This window comes from Protopterus annectens, chromosome 7.part1, assembly GCF_019279795.1.
Source record: "Protopterus annectens isolate FY-2018-M chromosome 7.part1, PAN1.0, whole genome shotgun sequence".
Lineage (NCBI taxonomy): Eukaryota > Metazoa > Chordata > Ceratodontiformes > Protopteridae > Protopterus > Protopterus annectens.
The window spans coordinates 523405347-523428808 of record NC_056740.1 but is presented as its reverse complement, the minus strand read 5'-3'; the positions used below and the strand labels follow the sequence as shown (position 1 = coordinate 523428808).

Here is a 23462-nt window from a genome sequence, read left to right as displayed (position 1 = left end):
AAATTGGTAAATGATAATGCTTGGTGAAAGTATGTACACAACTCCAGGTAGCAGCTTCTAGAATATCCCTGGTAGGAACACCTCTGAGAAAGGCTGCAGACGTAGATGCAGTCCTGGTGGAGTGAGATCTGATCCCCTGGGGAATAGGTTTTCCATGGCGCTTATAGCAGAAATGAATGCAACGGCTTATCCATTTAGAAATGGTTTGTTTTGAAATAGCCTTCCCCTCTGCCCCTGCAGCAAATGCTATCAGCAATTGTTCAGATTTTCTTCAAGGTTTAGTCCTGTCCAAGTAGAATCTAAGTGGTCTGTGCACATCCAAGGAATGCAGAATCCATTCCCCTTTGTTCTGTGGATTGGGAAAGAAGGGTGGGAAAGGAATGGACTGATTAAGAGCCACACTGGAAACCACCTTGGGAATGAAGGATGGACTGGTCCTCAGAGATCCCCTGTCCGCATGAAAGATGATGAAAGGCTCCACTGCCATAAGGGCCTGTAATTCAGATATCCTTGTAGCTGAAGTGATTGCTAAAGGAAGGCTGTTTTCCAAGAAAGAAATTTTAAATCTGCAGTAGCAGCTGGCTCGAAAGGAGGTAGAGTGAGTTTTTCCAAAACAAAGTTAAGATCCCAGGCAGGGGTAGGGGCTCTCCTGGGTAGTCTGAAGTTCTTTGTCCCTCTGAGATACTGCTTGAGCAGGGGATGAAAGAAGAGGGGTGGTCCTGTGTTATAGTGAGCTGAAATAGCTGAAGAGTGGATTTTAATACAGGAAAAAGACAGGCCCTTGTGAAGCATCTCAGTTAGGTATTGCAAAATCTGAGGTAAATTGGGCGCTGCTGTGCTCATCCCTAAAGATTGGTTCCAGGCACAGAATCTTTTCCATTTGTCAGCATAAGATTTTCTAGTACTAAGTCTTCTTGCCTCCAAGATGACATCCATCACAGGTTTGTTGAGGGATGATAAGGGTGAGTTTAAATGATTAGCCAGGCTGCAAGACTCAATGTTGGAAGCTGAGGATGCAGAATGTGGTTCTCCTGCTGAGACAGCAAGGACAGGGTCGGAGGCAGGTGCCATGGAGATATTTGTGACACACTGCGCAGGAGTGGGTACCAGTGTTGGTGTGGCCAGTCTGGAGTAATCAAAATCATTCTTGGTTTGTCCTGTTTGATTATTAGCAGAACTTTGGAGAGCAGAGGCAGAGGGGAAAGGCATAAACTGATAGATTTTTCCAGCTGAAGGACGGAGTCCTTGTGCAAAACTTGTCCAACTGGTAGTTCTAGGGGGAGGCAAATAGATCTATGTCTGAGCTCCCCCCATTTGCTTGTCAACATGTTGAAAATTCGTGGTTCCAGTTTGCACTCGTGTGGGTCCATGAGATTTCTGCTTAGTCCATCTGCCAGTGTATTAAATTTTCCTGGCAGGAAATGAGCTTGTAGGTGCACTTGGTAGCTCAAAGCTGTGTTCCACAATGCCATGGCTAGTCTGCAGCGGGGGTAAGAATGTGTACCCCCCTGCTTGTTTATGTACCACATAACTGTGGTGTTGTCCGTCTTCACCATTAGTTGTCCTGGAAGAATGTAGTCCTTGAAGGCTGTCAGAGCATTCTGTACAGCTAACATTTCTTTTTGATTGATATGTAAGTGCATTTGATTTGGGTTCCATTTGCCCTGAATGCACTTTCGTGCCAGGTGAGCCCCCCATGCATAATCTGATGCATCTGTAGTTAGGGTTTGGGTGGCAGGCCTAGTGTGAATGGCAGTCCCTTGTTTTGGTGGCAGGCCTCTGCCCACCATAGGAATTCCAGGCATAGGCAAGGTATGATAGGAATCATTGTTTCCAGGCTGTGACAATGTTGACTCCATAGACATTTTAAGTACCACTATAGTTTCCTCATATGCAGACTTGCATATGGAATTAGAAGAATGCAGGAGGCCATGAACCCCAAGGCTTGCAGTATTTGTCTTACAGATACCAGGGTTTTTGTGGCCACTTGTTTGAAGTAAGTTAACAATTGAATTTGCTTCTCTGGTGTGAGGAAAGCCATCTGGGCAGTTGTATTCAAGCTTGCACCCAGGAATGTAATCTGCTGAGAGGGTACCAGTTGTGATTTCTTTTCATTTATGGTGTACCCTAGACAAGTTAGAACCCTTTTTACAAACACCAGGTGATTTAGAAGTATGTCCTGGTTTTCTGCCTGAATTAGACAATCGTCCAGGTATGGATATATTTGAATATTTCTTTGCCTGCAAAATGCAATAACTGGAGCCAGGCACTTCGTGAATACCCTAGGCATAGTAGACAAGCCAAATGGCAGTGCAGAGAACTGATAATGCAAGTAGTCTGCTTTGAAGGGTAGGTATCTTCTGCAATATTCCCTGATTGGGATGTGCAGGTATGCTTCTTTTAAATCTAGAGTTGCCAACCAGGCATTTTTGCCTAGCATAGGAAGTAACTGGTGAAGAGTCAGCATTGTGAATTTTGGAATGTCCAGAAAGGTGTTTAGAGTAGACAGGTCCAGAATTGGGTGCCATGATTTGTCTTTTCTGGGTACCAGAAAAAGCCTGGAATAGAAACCTTGTCCCTTTTCCTCTTTTGGTGCTGGTTGAATAGCCCCCATGTGTAAGAGGGAAAGTACTTGTTTTTGAGCCTCTGCCCACTGATTTGGGGACAGGTCTGGCCACCCGTTTGGTGTTGGCAATGTGTGGAAATGAAATCTGTATCCCTGGGACACTATATTTAAAACCCATTTGTCCTGGGTTATGAGTTCCCAGTTCTTTGCATGAAGAGCAATCTTTCTCCCCAAAGGGGCAGCTAAAAGGTAAGTGTTTGGTAATTTTAGAAGGAAGTCATTGAGACTGCTTACCATACAGGGGTGTCTTGTTATTTCCAGATTTGGAAGTGGAGGCCCCCCATTGATTAGTTCTGAGAGTCCCCTGGGACTGAAACCTGGTGCTTTTGCTGTGTCTGGGTTTGGCTTGAGAGGATCTGGAAGGGGCTGGAAAAGACCAATTCTTAGTAGGTCAGTGCCTACTAAATCTTGGAGGTTACACTTGTATGAAATATTTAACAGTTTGCATAGATTTAGCTTTATCTTCCATCTTTTTTAGAACTTCTTCAGCCTTATTGTCAAACAGGCAGTCCTGATTTAAAGGAGCATCCAATAATTTTGCTTTAACATGATCAGGCAAAGATTGCTCCTTAAGCCATGCACGCATTCTAAGCACAGACCCAGTAACAGCAGCCCTGCATGAGGCCTCTAAAGAATCAAAACCACATTGCAAAGTATGTTTTCCAACTTGTTCAGCAGAATGCAATAAATCCTGTAAATTTTTATTTTCCACACAGTCAGGAATCAACATAATTTTCTATTTAAGCAGTCCAATAGTATGCTGTTGATATTTTAACATATGAAATTGGCAGTTTAAAGCCCTGACTGCCAAGGTTGCAGAAGTATAAACCTTCTTACCCCACCTATCCGGCACCCTGGAGTGTCTATCAGAAGGGGTAGGATTTTTAGCAGTAGAAGCCTTAATGCCCTTGGGCCCCTGAGAAATAGTTTCTGGATCTGCAACAGGATTTTTGAAAAGGAACTTGTGGGACTCAGGAACCCTGTAGTATCTGTCAGGTTTACTAGAAGCCGGAGGCAGGGAATCAGGGGCCACACTGGATTCCGAAAACACATCATTAACAATGTCTAGTACAGGAGGTATAGCCAAAGGCCTATGCTGAGGCAGAAGAAGGAAATCCCTAAGCCTCTTTTTTTAATCAGAAAATTCCTGACTTTCCCAGTGGAAATCCTTCCTTAAGGTATGTAAAGTTTCCCCAAAAGAAAAATCCTCAGGAGGGGAAGCAGAGGGAATGGAATCCTCTGCATCAGAATCTTCATAAGTAGGTATGGATAAATCCAGGTCATTAGAAGAGTCAGAAGAAACAGAAATCTGATCAGAAGATTCATAATCAAGCTCAGCCCTAGGCCTCTTAGAGGGGGGTGTTGACTACCCCTGATTAGAGTAATTAAATCTTCAGCCATTTTGATCATTTGTTTTTTAGGCATAAGGGCCTAAACATGCGGCCTGGGCATCGTTTTTTAGACATAGATCGAGATTTAGACCTTAGTAAAGAAAGTGGAGTTGGTTTAATATACAAGTCTGTAGTCCTGAATACACCCTCAGAAGCCGGTGCCTGCACAGCGGCTCCAGACCCATCCAAGGTAGAGACATCCGCGGGTTCCATAGATGAAGCATCTTGCAGCATACTGGACTCTGAATGGGTCTCCGTAGATGCCTGCAAATCAGAATTAGCGGATATCAGGGGCTGCAAAAGCGCCTGAGTACCGGCAAACTGGTGACTGGCTTAGGAGAAGCGTCGTCAGCAGTTTTGGACCTCGGCGGCCTGTCTCTGTCTTTATCTTTGCGTTTTTCGGAATCCCGGTAGTCGGATGGCTAACCGACGACATTTCTGGATAATTAAACTGAGAACCGAAATACTTAGAGGCAAAAATGTGCCGACGACGGATAGTGCGCTGATTAATTAAAGCACAAAACTGACAGCAAGGTACGTCGTGGTCAGGGCCTAGGCAAGGAATACAGTACGAATGAAAACCTTTGTGAGGTATTTGCTTTCCACAAGTAATGCAATTATTAACTTCTACTGACATCGGTAAGGAGCAAGAAAAAGTTTCCCCAACAGGGTACTTAGCTTTAAGTTGAAGACTTCTGTTCTGAAACTCGAAAATGAAAATTTCAGGAGTCGGCCGACCGGCACTTGCGAACTGCTTCTGCTTTGGGCACTGCACGGCAAGAAAGACTGATGTAATGGCGTCGGATGCATGTTTTATACCCCTGATGACCTGACGTCATGGAAGAAGCGACAGCAACCGACTCAGGACCCAAGACTTTGTTAATCAGGCCGACTGAGGGCAACCTGCCAGCAGATAACACAAATGTAATGACTGCAACAGTGAAACACGAAGAACATCCTGCTGTTGAGCCTCTGCCCACTGAGTTGGGGGTATGTCTGGCCAACAGTTTGGGGTTGGGAGGGTGTGCAAGTGGAATCTGTATCCTTGGGAAACTATATTCAAAACCAATTTGTCCTGGGTAATGAGTTCCCAGTTTTTTACATGCAGGGCGAGCTTTCCGCCTAAGGGAGCAGGCAGCTGAGCAGGGCTTGGAAGGGTTAAGGTTAAGTCATTGTGCCATTTTCCCGTAAGGGGGTGTCTTACTACTCTTGCTTTGGAAGTGGGAGACCCCCCACTGCTTAGGCCTGTGTGTAGCCTGAGACTGTAACCTATGTGGTCTGCTGTTTGTGGGTTTGGACTGAGAAGGCCTGGAAGAGGCAGGAAAGGACCAATTCTTTGAAGGCCAATGCCTACTAAATCTGGGAGGCTGTACTTGCAGGAAATCTTTAACAGTTTGCATAGATTTAGCTTTTTCCTCCATCTTTTTGAGGACTTCTTCTGCTTTGTTGCCAAACAGGCGGTCTTGGTTTAAGGGAGTATCCAGTAATTTAGCTTTAACATGATCTGGCAAGTTTTGCTCCTTAAGCCAAGCATGCCTTCTAAGTACAGACCCAGTGACAGTAGCCCTGCAAGATGCTTCTAAAGCGTCAAAACCACACTGCAAAGTATGTTTACCAACTTGTTCTGCAGAATGTATTAAATCCTGTAATTCTTTGTGTTCAGCACAGTCAAGAATCAACATCATTTTCTGTTTAAGTAGCCCCATAATATGCAGCTGGTACTTTAACATATGAAACTGGCAATTTAAAACCCTAATGGCCAAAGTAGCGGAAGTATATACCTTCTTACCACACCTGTCCAAGGCTCTAGAATCTCTATCAGAAGGGGTAGGGTTTTTGGCAGCAGTAGCCTTAATGCCCTTTGATCCTTGGGAAATGGTCTCTGGTTCCGCAGTAGGATTCTTGAAGAGGAACTTGTGAGAGTCAGGTACTCTGTAATACCGGTCAGGTTTTCTGGGAGCTGGAGGTAAAATGTCTGGGGAAAAGCTAGATTCCAAGAAACCATCATCCACAATGTCCAGAACAGGTGGGATAGCTAAAGGCCTGTGTTGAGGGAGGAGTAAGAAAGTACAGTTGTGTACACTTACCATAAATGTAGATGTTCGAGTGTATTCACTGTTGCAGTCATTACATTTGGGTATTCTGCTGGCAGGTTGCCCTCAGTCGGCCTGAATTCCAAAGTCTTGGGTCTTGCGTCGGTTGCCGTCTTCTCTTCCATGACGTCAGGTCATCAGGGGTATAAAACATGCAGCCAACGCCATTTTCTTTAGTTTTTCTTGCCCCCCATGTCAGGTGGCCCCAAAAAGTTAGCAAAAAAAAAAAAATATATATATATATATATACATGCATCAATATAAACTTTACCTTCATCTACAAGCAAATACACCACATAGGTTGTAGAAGATAGAGAAGGAAAGATAAACTCCAGAATGACAGGGGGATGGCGGGAGGGTAACCTGGACTGCAACAGTGAATGCACTTGAACATCTACATTTATGGCAAGTGTATACAACTGTACTATGCTCTTTGTGTTTCACTGTTGCAGTCATTACATTTGTGTAGAATCCCAAAGCTATGGTTGGGAGGCTGGAGCTAAACAGCATTAGGTGCGGCTATAAGGCCCTGCAGCACTGCAGTGGCAAAGTCTGCCCTGGACTTAGAGTAGAGAGGCAAATGATAATGCTTTGTAAAGGTGTGAACAGAACTCCAATTAGCAGCCTCTAGAATGTCTTTGGTTGGTACTCCTCTGAGAAAGGCTGCTGAAGTAGCTGCAGCTCTGGTGGAATGAGACCTAATGCCCTTGGGCACAGGGTTACAATGGTGTAAGTAGCAGAAACGGATGCAGTGGCTTATCCACTTTGAAATTGTCTGCTTCGCAATAGTCTTTCCTTCTGATCCTGCAGCATATGACACTAGTAATTGCTCAGTTTTTCTTAGAGCTTTAGTCCTGCTCAAGTAGAATCTTAGCTGCCTGTGTACGTCCAAGGAATGCAGAATTCTCTCCCCCTTGTTCTGCAGATTTGGATAAAAGGTTGGCAAATGAATTGTTCGGTTAAGAGCCACACTGGAAACCACCTTAGGCATAAAAGTAGGATTTGTCCTCAGAGACACCATGTCTAGGTAAAATATGATAAAAGGCTCTACAGCCATGAGGGCCTGTAGCTCTGATACTCTTCTTGCTGAAGTAATTGCTAGTAGCAGAGCTGTTTTCCATGATAAGAACTTTATATCAGCAGGGTGATCTTTTCCAACACATAACTGAGGTCCCATGCAGGTAATGGTGATCTTCTAGGAGGCCTTAAATTTTTGGCTCCTCTAAGATACTGCTTTAGCAAAGGATGAGAAAAAAATTGGTGGCTCTGTATTGTAATGAGCAAAAATGGCAGAGGCATGGATTTTAATTGATGAGAAAGATAGGCCTTTGTCAAGCATCTCAGTTAAGTATTGTAATATCTGAGGAATATTTGGTTCTGCTGTATCAGTTCCTTATGCTTGATTCCAAGCACAGAATCTCTTCCATTTGTCAGCATAAGATTTTCTAGTACTAGGCCTTCTGGCTTCCAAAATGACATCCATCAGAGCTTTACTGAGTGGTGTTGTTTGTATAACTACATGATCAGCCATGCTGCCAGGTTCAGTGTCTGTAGTTGACTGTGCAGGATCTGATTGTTTTGCTGGGACAGTAATTGAGGTCTTTGAGGTAAGGTCCAAGCTGGATATTGAGACAAGTTCCTTAGGATTGGGTAACAGTAACTGGCGGGGCCAGTCCGGGGCAATTAGTATCATCTTTGGTTTCTCTTGCCTGACTTTTAGGAGGACCTTGGGGAGAAGAGGCAGAGGAGGAAAGGCGTAAACTGATAGGTTTTTCCAACTGAAGGATAAGGTGTCCACTTTCCATGCTTGTCTGTGATAAGTCCTTGTGCAGAATCTTTTCAATTGATAATTTTGAGGAGAGGCAAATAGATATATGTCTGGGCTCCCCCATTTTTCTGTTATCATGCTGAAGACTTGTGGATTTAGTTTCCACTCATGAGGATCCATAAGGTTTCTGCTTAAATCGTCTGCCAGTGTATTTTGTTTTCCTGGCAGGAACTGAGCTTGAAGATGTATTTGGTAGGTCAAAACTGTGTCTCACAGTGCCATGGCTAATTTGCGAAGTGGGTATAGTGTGTGCCCCCTTACTTGTTTATACACCACATGACTGTGGTGGTGTCCGTCTTTATCAGTAGTTGTCCTGGATGAAGTATGTCCTTGAAGGCTATTAGGGCATTTTGAACAGCTAGCATCTCTTTCTGGTTGATATGTAGATGCATTTGTTTTGGGGTCCATATGCCCTGAATGCATCTTCCTGCCATGTGGGCCCCCCAGGCAAATCTGATGCATCTGTTGTTAAGGTTTGGCTGGCAGGGGAGAGAATGAAGGCCCGTCCCATGTTTTGGTGACATGCCTTTGCCCACCATAGAAACTCCTGTTGTAGGCAGAGAATGAGAGGAATCATTGCTTCCAGACTGTGAGAATGTTGACTCCATAAACTTTTTAGGTACCAGTGAAGTTTCCTCATATGCAGTCTTGCATATGGAATCAGTAGGATGCAAGATGCCATGAAGCCCAGAGCCTGCGGAACTTGTCTTGCAGATAACTGGGTTTTGGTTAGCCATCAGTATGAAGTAAGCAGTCAGTTGCCTTTGTTTGTCTGGCGTGAGGTAAGCCATCTGGGCAGTTGTATTCAAGCTTGCACCCAGGAATGTTATCTTTTGAGAGGGTACCAGTTGTGATTTCTTTTCGTTTATTGTGTACCCTAGGCATGTTGGAAGCCTTTTCACAAACACCAGGTGTCGAAGAAGAGTGTCCTTGTCCTCTGCTTGAATGAGACAATCGTCCAACTAAGGATATATTTGTATACTTTTTTGTCTGCAAAATGCAATTTCTGGTGCCAGGCACTTAAGACCCTGGGAGCAGTAGATAAGCCAAAGGGCAATGCAGAGAACTGGTAATGCATTAAGCCAGCCTTGAATCTGAGGTATCTTCTGCACGACTGTCTTATTGGGACATGCAGGTATGCCTCATTTAGGTCTAATGTCACCAGCCAAGCATTCTTGCCCAGCATGGGCAGAAGCTGCTGCAAAGTCAGCATTTTGAATTTTGGAATGTCCAGGTATGTGTTCAAAATCGATAAATCCAGTATTGGCCATTAGGCCTTGTCCTTTCTGGGTATCAAGAACAGTCTTGAGAAAAACCTTGTCCTTTTTCCTGTTCTGGTACTGGTTGAATGGCCCCCATATCCATGAGGGACGTAACCTGTTTCTGTGCTTCTGCCCATTGATTTTTTGGCAGAGCTGGCCAGCCATTTGCCATTGGCAGAGTGTGGAAATGAAATCTGTATCCCTGTGATACGATGTTTAGTACCCACTTGTCCTGGGTTATTAACTGCCAATTTTGAGCAAAAAGTGCTAATTTTCCCCCTATGGGTGCTGCCAAAAGATAAGTGCTTGGTGTAAGCAGAAGGAAGACATTGGGATTGCTTTCTGTAGGTTTGCGCTTTATCTCCTCCACATTTGGAGGTGGAAGCGCCCCATTGCTTTGACCTGTATGAATCTTGCGCCTGGTATCTGGAACCCTTAGGGCATCTGGATTTGCCCCATTTGAGCTCTGTCTGACACTGGAAAGGACCAGTTTTTTCTAGGCCAGTGTCTACTGAATCTTGGTGGCTGCACTTGTAAGAAGTCTAACAGTTTGCATAGACTTAGCTTTATCTTCCATTTTCTTTAAAACTTCTTCTATCTTAATACCAAACAGAGGTGCATCTAGCAATTTAGCTTTAACATGATCAGGCAAATTCTGTTCTTTTAACCAGGCATGCCTCCTAATCACAGATCCAGTAACTGCGGCCCTGCAGGAGGCCTCTAAGGAATCAAAACCACATTGCAAAGTATGCTTTCCAACTTGTTCAGCTGCATGCACTAATTCCTGCAATTCTTTATTTTCTGCACATTCTGAAATCAACATAATTTTCTGTTTCAGCAATCCCATAACATATTGTTGGTACTTAAGCATATGAAATTGACAGTTTAAGGTCCTGATTGCCAAGGTTGCAGATGTATAATTTTTTCCCCCATCTGTCCAGTGCCCTTGAATCTCTGTCAGAGGGGGTAGGATTTTTTGCTGTTAACTCCCTTTGGACCCTGTGAAATAGTTTCAGGATCAGCAGCAGGGTTTCTAAATAAAAAAATTATGTGAGTCAGGGACCCTGTAACATCTGTCAGGCTTACTGGGAGCCGGAGGTAAGGAGTCAGGGGTCAAGCTTGACTCCGTAAACACATCATCCACAATGTCTAAAACAGGGGAAATGGCTAAAGGCCTGTGTTGAGGAAGAAGAAGGAAATCCCTGAGCCTCTTTTTTGATTCTGAGCAGTCTTGACTCTCCCACTGAAAATGCTCCCTCAAAGTAAGCAAGGTTTCTCCAAATGAATAATCCTCAGGAGGAGATGCAGATGGAATAGACTCCTTAGCATCAGAATCCTCATAGGGAGGTATACATAATTCCTGATCAGAAGAGGAATCAGAAGAAACAGAAACCTGATCTGAAGGTTCATAATCAGTGTCTTGCCTAGGCCTCTTATCAGGAGGGGGATGGGTACCCCTGATCAAGGTAATAAGATCTTCAGCCATTTTGATCTTCTGTTTTTTAGGCATAGAGGCCTGTGCACGTGGCTCATACGTCGTTTTTTTAGTTTTAGAAGTTGCTTTTGTCTTTGGTTTTGCAGCTTTCGTCGGTTTGATATACAAATGTTGAGGTCTGAATACACCCTCAGAAGCCGGTGCCTGCTCAGCAGCTCCGGACCCATCCGAGGGAGATATATCCATCGGTCCAATACCTTGAGTATCTTGCGGCATGCCGGACTCCACATGGGTGTCGGTAGAGGCCTGCGACTCGAAGGTAGCGGGTATCAGGGGCTGCGAAAGCGCCTCACTGAGTACCAGCAAACCGGCGACTGGCTTAGGAGAAGCTTCGTTGTCAGTTGTGGATCTCGACTGCCTTTCTCTGTCCTTTTCTTTGCGTTTTTTATGTACTCCGGTAGTCGGATTGCTATCCGACGACATTTCTGGGTAGTTAAATCTGTTTCCAAAATACTTTGATGCAAAAATATACCAACGCTTAATAGTGTGTTGGTTAAATCTAGCACAAAACCGACAGCCAGGCACGTTATGATCAGACAAGGCAAGGAATACAGTATAAATGGAAATCCTTATGAGGTATTTGCTTTCCACAAGTAATGCAATTATTAACTTTTTCTGACATCGGTAAAAAGCAAGAAAAATGTTTCCCCAACAGGGTACTTAGCTTTAGTGAAGACTTCGGTTCTGAAACTCAAACTCAAATATTTCAGTAGTCGGCCGACCGGCACTTGCGAAATGCTTCTGCTTCGGGCACCGTGCGGCAAGAAAGACTAAAGTAAATGGCATCAGCTGCAAGTTTTATACCCCTAATGACCTGACGTCATGGAAGAGAAGACAGCAACCGAATCAGGACCCAAGACTTTGGAATTCAGGCCGACTGAGGGCAACCTGCCAGCAGATTGCCCAGATGTAATGACTGAAACACGAAGAACATTTCCCTAAGCCTTTTTTTGGAGTCAGAGTAATCCTGGCTTTCCCAGCGGAAATGCTCCCCAAGAGTGTGCAAGGTTTCACCAAAAGAAAAATCTTCTGGAGGGGAAGCAGAGGGAATGGAATACTCTGCATCAGAATCCTCATAGGTAGATAGGGGCAAATCCTGGTACTCAGAAGAAACAGAAATATGAGATTCCTGATCAGAAGAATCAGAAGGAAAATCAGTTCTAGGTCTCTTAGAGGGGGAAGGCTGGCTTCCCCTAATTAAGGTAATAAGGTCTTCAGCCATTCTAAATGTTTGTTTTTTAGGCATATGGACCTGAGCATGTGGTTTGGACGTTGGTTTTCTAGGCGTGGGTCGAGTTTTAGGCCTGGATGAAGAAGATGGCATTGGTTTAAAATGCAAGTCTGTAGGCCTGAATACACCCTCAGAAGCCGGTGCCTGCACAGCGGCTCCAGACCCATCCAAGGTAGAGACATCCACAGGTTTCATAGTCAAAGAAGCATCTCGCGGCATACTGGACTCCGAATGGGTCTCAGTAGAGGCCTGCGAATCTGAAGCAGTGGGTATCAGGGGCTGCGAAAGTGCCTCACTGAGCTTAACGGAAGCGTCGTCGGCAGTTTTGGACCTATGCAGCCTTTATCTGTCCTTATCCTTACGTTTTTTCGGAATATTGGTAGTCGGATGGCTTACCGAAGCCATTTCTGGATAGGTATACTGAGTACCAGAATAATTTGCTGCAAATATAGACTGATGACGAATAGTTGAACAAGGCACAAAACCGACAGCGAGGGACGTCGTGGTCTGGGCCTAAGCAAGGAATGCAGTACGCATGAAAATCTTTCTGAGGTATTTGCTTTCCACAGGTAATAACAATTGTTAACTTTTACTGACATCAGTTAACAGCAAGAAAAAGGATCCCCAACGGGGTACTTAGTTTTTTTGAAGACTTTGGTTCTGAAACTCCAAAACGAAAATTTCAGGAGTCGGACAAACAGCACTTCAGAACTGCTTCTGCCTCGGGCACTGCGCAGCAAGAAAGACTGATGTAATGGCATCGGCTGCATGTTTTACACCCCTGACAACCTGACGTCATGGAAGAAGAGACAGCATCCGACGCAGGAATCCAAGACTCTAGTATTCAGGCCGGCTGAGGACTACCTGCAGGCAGATAACCCAAATGTGATGACTGCAACAGTGAAACATGAAGAACATCTGTTTTACTCTGAAACACTCTACATTCAGTCTGGCTTCTACAGTGATACACCATATCTGAAGAACCTATCAGATTATATAACATAAATGTCATCTCATACTCTCTCTGGTTGAGTTCTTAACACATAATACCTTCATTATGAGGTGCAGTTTCAGCTGTTTTTCTCTGCATGTCATAATTCTCACAGTTTTCGGTCTCTGTTTCTTCTGGTTGCATATCTTCCTGTGTTTCTGATTTTGATGTATTTATCTTGTACAAATGTCAGATTTCTTCTATATAGTAGCTTATCATCACTCCTCCCATCCACACCATGATAGAACAATTTGAACCCACCTCCGATACACCTGGACTTACTCTCCTTCCATCTCCATCTGGTCTCTTGCATGCACAATATATCAACCATAACAGATGATAAAGGCTAACGCGGGAAATGTACTCACAAGCGAGGAGTGTGTGTTGAGCAGATGGAAAGAGTACTTTGTGGGACTGATGAATGAAGAGAAAGAGAGAAAAGGAAAGGTCAGGAAGTAGGAGTGAAAAAGTTAGATAAGAAGAATAGATCCTTGATAGCACAACATACGTACACAGGGGTCTATATTACAACATCGAAACGTAATATCGAACACCAAATGAGCGAAACGTATTCATCGAAAAGCATTTAAGTGATTCGATGAATACTTTACAGGGCAAAGATGTAGCTGGCCAACTACGCAGTTTTGCCCTTTTCTCCACTGTAGTGCGATCTCAGAGTGGGTATATTTAGTTAGGGGGGTATGGGGGGGCAGTGCACCCCCACATAGTTATGTTTGTAAGTGTGTGTGTGTGTGTGTGTGTGTGTGCAAGCAAATTCTTTCCCAGGAAAATAATTCGCTGTTTTGACCATTCGCTCTTTAGTACGTTTGGTCTTCACGTGTCGACAAAGAGGTGTTCACTTAAATGCCTCTTCAGTGTTATAATATAGACCCGTACACAGAGAGGTGTTCTGGGAGACAGAACTATCTTTTGCCACCAGCCAGAAAGGTAATAATACTTTTGAACATCTTTAATTAGCACTTGTGACACACACAAATTTACGTTTATATACAAGTAATCAACCCATATTACGTTCACATTTACAAACATTATACATCACATACATTGTTCTATACTAGATAATTAAAGCAACATTACACAAATTGTTCAATCCTGACTTCTCTTAAACCTCATTTCTCTACCAAAACATTTTCCCAATTTCCATTTTTTCTATGTAATTTACTCCTACCCTTTTCTAAAGATGCCATTTCCTACTCTTTTATCTCTGTTACAATATTCACTATATCAAGTATAGTTGGTTAGACTTTAAATTCCATTTTCTAGTAAATGCTTTTTTGGCAGCACCAGAATTAAACTTAACAGGGCCTTACTATGTCTAGGTAATTCAGATCCTGTATCCCAGGTCAAAAAAAATCATTATCTTAGTTACAACTCTAACCCAGTATTCCTGATACATTACTCTGTAGGGGATTTTTAAAGTCTGCCAGCTTATTACAGTCTTCAAACATATGCTCTCAAGTACCTATTTCTTTACTATTACACATCCAACATTTGCCATACATTTGAGGTGAAATTCTTTGGCGTCTGCTTGAGGTATAAAACTATCTATGCAAACACTTCCAGCCAAAAATCCAAAATCTTCTGGATTTTGTTGCACATTTAGCAGCCATACATATGTCCTCCCATGACTTCTTTGTAAATTGTTTATCTAATCTGTTTCCAAGCTTGTCTGACCTCTTCTGATTGATTCGTAATAGTTATCAAGCAGTATTTTATATGCTTACTAATGATCCCTTTTTTAACATCAGCTTCTGTTCTAGATTGAATTAAAAACTAGAAACAACACAGGTCTTTCATTCAGGATTCCCCTGTCCCTTTTTCTTTGTCTATATTCCATCGGTCCCATAACAGGGAAGGCAATCCCTAGCCTGCAATCCAAACGTCTTCTTGGCCTCTTCCCATTATTTTACCTTTCCTCTCTAATTATTTCTTCGCAATACCTTCCTTTGCCAGTTTTCTGCAGTAAATTACTGACCTCCTCTTGCATATTCTCAGTACCCATAATTGTAGTCATCCCTATCAGAAGAATCTTCTTTCTTCATTCTCGTATTGGTTTAGTTCTTAGTATAATTTCTGCTACTTTATGAAAATAATATTCTGTAGGAGTGCCATCTTCCTTAAGGATCTGTGCCCAGAATCCTATTATTTCCTTATTTCTTGAATTACCCCCCCCCACTTGATCATCATCCCTTTGCACTTTGAATTGTACCCTTCTGCTTGTGTTATGTATAACAGCCTTAACTGTGTAGCTCTAAAATACCCCTTCAAACCCGGTAATCCTAAACCTCCTTCTTCTACTTAGAGGATCAACTTGTCCCACTTGACTCTTGCCCTCTTCTCCTCCCAGATAAAACCCTTCAGCTGTTTATTAATTACTATCCACAACTTCCCCTCTGGTTTGCCTGACCTGTGTATAAAACTAAAGAGGCTAAAAACATTGTACTATGTGCATCTTTCTATCCATATCCATAGGCAAGTTCTTTCACTTTCTCAGTTTTTGTATAATCGTTTTAATCTCTTCCCACATAGCCTCAGCTGTCATAACAGAATCCTTTTTAATCCATACTCCTAAATATTTCACGTTATCATGCCCTTATAAATATGGGTAATGCTGAACAAATTCATGTGTGTGTACATAGTTTACTGTTACAGCTTTTGTTTTTATCTTCATTAATTTTATATCTCAACAAAAAAAAAACTGAACTGTCTCAGAATGTTCCACAGCACTTAGATGCCCTTGTCTGGTTCATTCAGGTACAAAATAATATTATCTGCAAATAAAGCCAACTTTTCTTGAACACCATACCAATTATATCAGCCAAGTAATATTTTTGAAATACAGGCCAGTAAGCTGTTGAATGCATTGCAACATAATTATTTCTCCTTTTTACCCTCAGCATGACTGATGCTGGCATCCAAGCTAAAATCCTGTACAGAAGGACAAGTGGTTGATATTACAGATCTAACAAAAAATGAGATAGCTAGGTCCCTAGACAGGATGCTGCATGTTTTTCAAGGGTTTTGTGATAATTTGTATAAAGGTGAACTGAAATTAGTCTAGGCATGTAAAAAATAAGTAATTTTTACCGACTGGGTAAGCCATCTAGACAGCAGCAGGTTTAATTGATGGACCAAGCAACTGCAGACTTATAGGTTCATAGGTAGGTACTAGGCTATCTGCCCGAGGGCATTTATAAGCCTAGCCAGAGTGTGTTGGCTTTCGCAGCCCCATTGATTAATTAACTGATCCTCTGTCAAGCAGAGCCAATGAAGTGATCCCAGGGGTGTATTTATAGGTTCATAGGTAGGTACTAGGCTATCTGCCCGAGGGCATTTATAAACTTTTTGATTAAACTAACTGAACTGGTGCTGCGGAAGAACATTTTCTATTATCAAGGAAAGGCCTATTGGCAGATTAAGGGAACTGCGATGGGTGCTTCTTTTGCACCCATCTATGCAGATTTGTTCATGGGGTATTATGAGGTTAAGTACATATATGATGGTAACCACAACAAATTTTTACCACATTTGGACATCTGGCGTAGATATCTAGACGATTGCTGGATGGTGTGGCGTGGGAATAAGGAATGTTTAACCCAGTTTGTGGATTATTTGAATAATAACACTTTTGGCATTCGGTTCACGGTCAACATCGAACATTCAGAGATAGTATTTTTGGATGTTAAGGTTTCCAAACTTGCAGATAATACTTTATCTACTACTATATATAGAAAATTCCCTAAATACAATACTTTATTACATGCCAAGAGTTCACATCCTCGCCACATCATCCATATTCCAAAATCTCAATTCATGAGAATTAGACGTATTTGTTCATCGGATCAGGATTATTTGGATTCTAGTCTAGATTTATCTTGCAGATTTTCACAACGGGGCTATGAGTCTCAACTTCTAACTAATGCTGTAGGACAAACTAATAGATTGACACGTCAGGATTTGTTGTGTTATAAATCAGATGACAGTGAATTTATGAGGCTAAATAATAATCAACCCATACGTTTAGTAACAACCTATGGTACTAATACTAATCGCTTCAGAGATCTTATTAATCAACATTGGGGTATTCTCTTGTCACATGAGGTTTTAAGTAGGGTGTTGCCTGAACAATGTCAATTTTCCTACGGGAAGAAACATGAATTCACATTTTACACACTATAAAAGATACATTCCAAGCCTCCCACAGCAAAGAACTTTAACTGGTGAATTACTAAAGGGCTGCTATCCTTGTGGTCATTGTACAGCCTGCCAACATTTGCAACAAACCAAAGAATTTTCTAGCAAAAACACCTCTAGAATTTTTGAAATAAGGGTTTTTGCTAATTGCAGTACGGATTGGGTTGTCTATTTGGCAACCTGTACCTGTTCTGCATTTTATGTCGGACAGACGTAGAGACCAGTGAAATTTAGAATAGGGGAACATTTAAGTGCAATTAAGAACAAACGTGTTGCCAATGCCTTATTTAAACACACTTTGGAACATGCATCAGCAGTTTTTAGGTTTGTTGTTATAGACAGGATAACTCTTCATAGGGGTTTTAAAGCTGGATGGCACCAAAAACTTAATCGAATGGAAAATATGTGGATAATCAAATTGGGTGGTTTAGTCAGACCTGGATTAAATATTTTAGAATAGGATTATCTCATGAACTATTATATCATTATGCCAATTGAGGGGGTGTTTGTCATGTACCATTTCTTTTTCTGTTTTTTCCTATATAATCATAAGTCCTATCAGTCAGTATTTAGGGACAGTTATATTGTAATATTGGTTGCATTTACTAGTACAATTTACAATACATTATGATGTTTTCCATAAGTTATATCATGGTATATAGGCATTGTTCAAATTATCATTGAAACAGGTTGGTCAAGAGATTATTTTAATTTTACAGGGACATGTAATATTTTCATACAAATTCTATGTTTCATTGAGGTTACATATTTATATAATAATTTTTGTATCTTTATTTGTAAATATACAATATACAATAGGGATAGGTTGTTTTATGTAATACTCTAATATCTATTTGAATGAAATTGAAGATAATATATAGATTTTGTATGGTTTATTTATGTAAAAAATATATATATATGGGAAGAAATGTGGTTTTTCCCTAAACTTTTTCATGTTCCCTAATGTTTTGTAATGGTACATGCCCCTTTAAATGAGCACTATAAATTTGGTACTCATGGGGGGTTAGGTTTTCTGACTTGATTTCAAATTATAGCATTGATAAAGGCTATAACATAGCCGAAACCGGTTTGCTGTTTGATTATGGGTTCATATACTGTTTTTTTCATTATATGAACTCGTTTAACAATAAAGTTGTCTTTTGGTTGAGCGAACAACACGTGCTGGCTCATTTCTTTTGGATTCATTTATAAGCCTAGCCAGAGACTTATTGCAGACAGTATGCCAGGTAAAGGCTGGTAATTTCCCTGGGTCTGATTCCTCACAGAAGGAGAGATTTATAGTATTAGGTGATGATTTTATTACAGACTTCTTCTCTTGTTGAACAATATACTCATGCAAAGACTATCTCAGGAAGTTGGAAAGAGGCACTTATTTCAGTAATCCCTATTCCAGGGAATGATTTACAGCATCCTTCATCAGATCACTCTATAACTGTATTGAACATGGATATAACATATTTTTGTTGTTCCTAACCCATAGTCTATCAAACTGTCTATCATTATTCATCTCAATCAGTTGGGCTTCATATGAGGGAAGCAAATGTCTGACAACAAAATAAAGATGCCTGTTCAGATGGAGGACACAAATTCTTATAGCCCCCTCCCCTTTACAATTAATCAGCTTTGGTGCTCAGAAAGCTTTTGCCAGAGTGGACTGAGACTTCCATCCTTACTCTGGAAGCCTTTGGATTCCCAAAGAACTTCAAGGAGTTAATACAAGTTGTACATATTGATTCTACTGATATGGTTAAAATAGGAACTATGTATCCAACAAGTTGTACATATTGATTCTACTGATATGGTTAAAACAGGAACTATGTATCCAAACTCTTTTAAAACAGGGAGGGAAATGTAGGCCGCAGATGGCCTCTGTCTTCAGCTTTGTTTGTCTTTACCTAGAACCCTTAGTTTATAAGCTTAGGCCATTAGCAGACCTAGGATGCAGGTTTGGTAATCTGAAGTACTCTCTCTCTCTCTCTCTTGCAGTATGTGGACAAACTTTTGGTATACTTATACAATCCACAACAGCATCTGATTCGTATGATTGATCTGATAACTGAATGTGGTGCCCACTTGGGATATATAATCAATGCGACTACAACATATTTTCTTTCCACCTCTTGACACAGCAACAATTCCCTTACTCAAAGAGAAATGCCTCCATATAGTACCTAGGTACAAATCTTGAGAAAACTGTAAAAAATAGCTTACTCTCATCTCTCTAATGTGTTCTCCAATTTTCTGACTTCCTGCTGAGATTTCCTCCTTGAGTTTGAGCAATACAGATGTTCATTTTACCTAATATACTTCATATCTCAAAGCCCATTCCTACTCTCCCACCAGAGGAGTTTTATAAAAAAAAATGACTAAATGGCTCTCAGATTTTACATGGGTTCAGGAGAGAGTATAGAGTCTCTTGGAATATGTTAGTACTTGCAAGAGATATGGATGGCTTAACGGTCCTAGACCATAAACTATACAATGCAACTTCTATTTAAAACACTTTTACAACTTTGCAAAGTTGGTTAGAAATATGTTGTTCTAGCTAATTCTGTGGTGTAGTAGAGCTATATCACAGCATATTCCAAAAAACGGCTTGGGAAAGATATACCAAATCCCATACAGCAAATCATATTGTGGAAGCTGAAAGAAAAATGATGTACAAGAATAGGCTTCAGACTAGGAGGAATTAAATCCTACCTAGAAATTGTGACATGACAGAGCCCTCATGATAAATGCTTTTCGTCCTGAGTTGGAAAAACAGTTTCCCTAAAAATTTTGGGAAAAAATTTTGAACAATGGAATGGTAAAAATCTGTGATGCTGTCAAGAATGAGTTTGGCCTTCTTAACAGTGACCAGTTTAGATACAAGTTGATAGTTCATTTTAAGAAAACTAAAACATATACAGTCGCATCACAATACAGACCTGAGTTGGTTGAGATTTATATAGAAGCAATGGGAATGGACCTTAACTCTACAGGAATAATTAGTAGGATATATGAGGCTCTGTTCAAGACCCAATTCTTCAGAGTCACAGTTACTAAGAAGATACTGGGAAATTAACCTAGGGATTTCTCTGTCATCTCAAGAACATGGTACATTTATCCTATGCCATAGATTTCTCTGTCATCTCAAGAACATGGTACATTTATCCTATGCCATAGGTCTACAACAATCTCAAGCAGGTATAGCTTCTTTGGCTAGCAATGACTACTTAATTACTTTTATACGCCATTCCCAAATACGTAGAATGTTCCCAAGGACAGGTCCCATTTGTTGGGGGTGTAATGAAGGAATCTTGGGGGACTAGAGAAAAGTTTGTCAGCATTTATCTTTTAAACAAATACTGAGAAGACATGCAACTGTTGTCTGATTATCTTTGGCAGGGGACACATGAAAACAGACATTGTTGATTCTGGCATATAATAGGGTGGGCTAGACTAAAGCAGAGATGGCTATACGTAATCCTCTGCTTCTCGTAGACAGAAATGTATTATGACACTGTGACAAACAGAAAACCCACCAAATATCTTACATTCGATTCAGCTGATGATTGTACTATGAAAGCAGAAGACTTGATCAGGAACCACAAGCAGAGGAAGAAAACAAAAGATAAAGAGCTTTGTTTTTTGGATAACATTCATGTAGAGATACAACATGGAAGAGCAGAGGGCTTGCATAATTTTATGTGAGGTTAATGCACAACCTATGTTGCATATCTGCTAATTATAAGATATATCCAGAAATAAGTCACTTGTTTAGTGTTTATGAGTAGAGGCATCTGTCAGCCCCACTGTAGTAGTCTGAAGGTTGTAATAAATGAGTTTTACTTTGTCTCAACTTCATTCAGAGGTTTTCAGAAGCAGCAACAGCATTTTGTTCCTGATAAAAGAAGAGATCGTAAGGCTTCACAACTGGAGGCTGAAGTAGTAAACAAGCGAACTTGCTTTGCAATTTTTTTATGATGAGGAAGCAACACACAACAGTGCAGTATTTTAAAATGATTGCTGGGAAGCAACACCATACCGCATTTTGCTATTTATTACGTGGCTTTCACAAGTCCTCTCAGAAGTTTTAACAGACAACTAAAACTGATGTTAATATTAGCTGTGATGAAACATTCTACCTTTGCAGTTTATGATTTTGGGGAAGGAACATAACATTTTAAAATGATTGGGGGTTAGCAACATACAACGTCTTGCTTCTGACTTTTGGATGTATTGTTTTTACTAAATGCTGCAAGAAGAAAATAGTAGCAAAGCGGCTTCCTCGTGAGAAGGCATCAGGTGACGTACTACTCCTTATCAGGTGACGTACTACTCCTTATCAGGTGACATACTACTCCTCATCAGGTGACATACTACTCCTCATCAGGTGACATACTACTCCTCATCAGGTGACGTACTACTCATCAGGTGACGTACTACTCCTTATCAGGTGACGTACTACTCCTTATCAGGTGACATACTACTCATCAGGTGACGTATACATATACTCATTTATAGTGAATGGGAAATGCTTTGATGTAGCCCTTACCTGTTAGCAAATCATACAGGCCTTTTAGCCATTTGCATGCTGTCCCGCTGCAACTGTTCTCCTACTGAATCAATGTGTTGCACTTGTGCATCGCCACACAGTAACACAGAACAAACAGCAGTCATAAGAAAAGGAAAACTAAAGGAGGAGCAGAACAGAGCGTATGTAGATATCAAATGCAGGGACACCATCAGCTCTGGGTCAGCACTCCAGATTTAAGGCAGTGGATAATGAAAAAACCTTGCAAAGAAAACACCCACATTCTGGCATCAGCGTCAAAGGCTGCAGAAAGATTCAAGCATAGGGCAGGATGTGTATTAAGCTTATGGAAAATTCTGTGTTGGGAGATAAACATAAGCAGCTTAGATAAGTCACACAGACATCATCTGCTTCTGCAATCTGAGTCCTAATGTAAAAAAAAAAAGATATTCTCAAGCAGCAAATCATCGATCATCAAAGCACCAGGGATTTTTCTTTTTTTAACAAACCATAACAAGTCATCTAGCATGACTGCCCTCACTCTCAGTGTTACAGAAAATATTACAGAAAATATTCTCAAGACAGTAAATATACAGTTTTGAAAACATGTCATTCAAAAACTTAGCCCTCAAAATTCTTCAGTGCACCCGGGTGTAAATACTAAATGCTGTTAACAGCTGTATTACACTAAAAGATCAAATCACACCAAGTAACACATTTATTCAAGGTGTAGACAGAGTGAGAACCAGCTCTTTTAACCACACTGATTCTTAATGGTTTTCAACACAAAAGGCCTGCCTTTTACATTTATTCATTCCTTCATGCATTTCTTGTATTTGTTCCATTTACAGATGTTTTTGACTTTAATAAGACCTAAACATTACAGCCAAGGTTTTCCCCATGCACTTCACTTCTCTTTCATCTCCTGTAAGATGCACTGCTGGTTAGATGACATATAAATGTATTTGTTCTTGCCCTTGTGGCTTTGCTTGTAGTTGAAAGAAACTGCCCCAGATCAATTTACTGATCCAGTTAAATATATGCAATTAAAACAATTAAATTAAACATAAGAAGACAGTTTTTAATACTAGATGTCAGAATCCCTAAAGACATGCCTTATTTGGGCAGGGTTAAAGCTCTAAATATAATACCTTATGGATGTACAATAAATTATTTTGGTTCTCAGTACATTTCTTAGGTAAATTATACACTATGAATTGGATTTGTGACTGGCTAAAAGACAGGACTATAGCAGTTAAGTTAATGATATTTCCATTACCGGTAATATAATTATCAGAAGAGTTACACAGGAAATTATTTGGGGTTCTACTTTATTTGGCCAGTTTATGACTACTGTTGAAACTTGCCCAAATGTATGGGCAACAGGATTTGCAGATATCAGTTCACATAATACTGTGGTCTATAAATTGTAGATAGATTGTAGGACCACTGTTCTCAGCACTGCCATAGGTATGTTTCTGTCTTTAGAGTGTACAGCCATTTTCCCGATTAAGTTATAAGTACCTTACTATGGATTATTGACACACTTTCTAGGTATTAACACTTACCCAACAGGCACACAGTGATGAATTACAAAATTAATCTTCTCTGACTCCTTGGAGAAATTAAGGAACAACAGAGGAAGCCAGACAGTAACAGCAGTTGGTCGAATAATAAATGCCAGTGCTATCCACATCAAGTACTTGGAACTGTGCAGAAAAAAAAGAGAGTATTTATATACTTTACACCCCATACAATTTGTCAACACAAGTCTCTGGGAATGGCTAAATGGC

General features: G+C 41.0%; 1 protein-coding gene across 1 annotated transcript in view; it reads right to left on the bottom strand.

The window, feature by feature from the left end:
* The window catches only part of PIGB (phosphatidylinositol glycan anchor biosynthesis class B), a 369888-nt gene that overhangs the window by 162726 nt on the left and 183700 nt on the right, over positions 1 to 23462 (bottom strand). The window contains exon 6 of the mRNA XM_044078951.1: positions 23238 to 23378. Coding sequence (XP_043934886.1) covers positions 23238 to 23378 — 141 coding nt within the window. The remainder of the gene's footprint in view (positions 1 to 23237; positions 23379 to 23462) is intronic.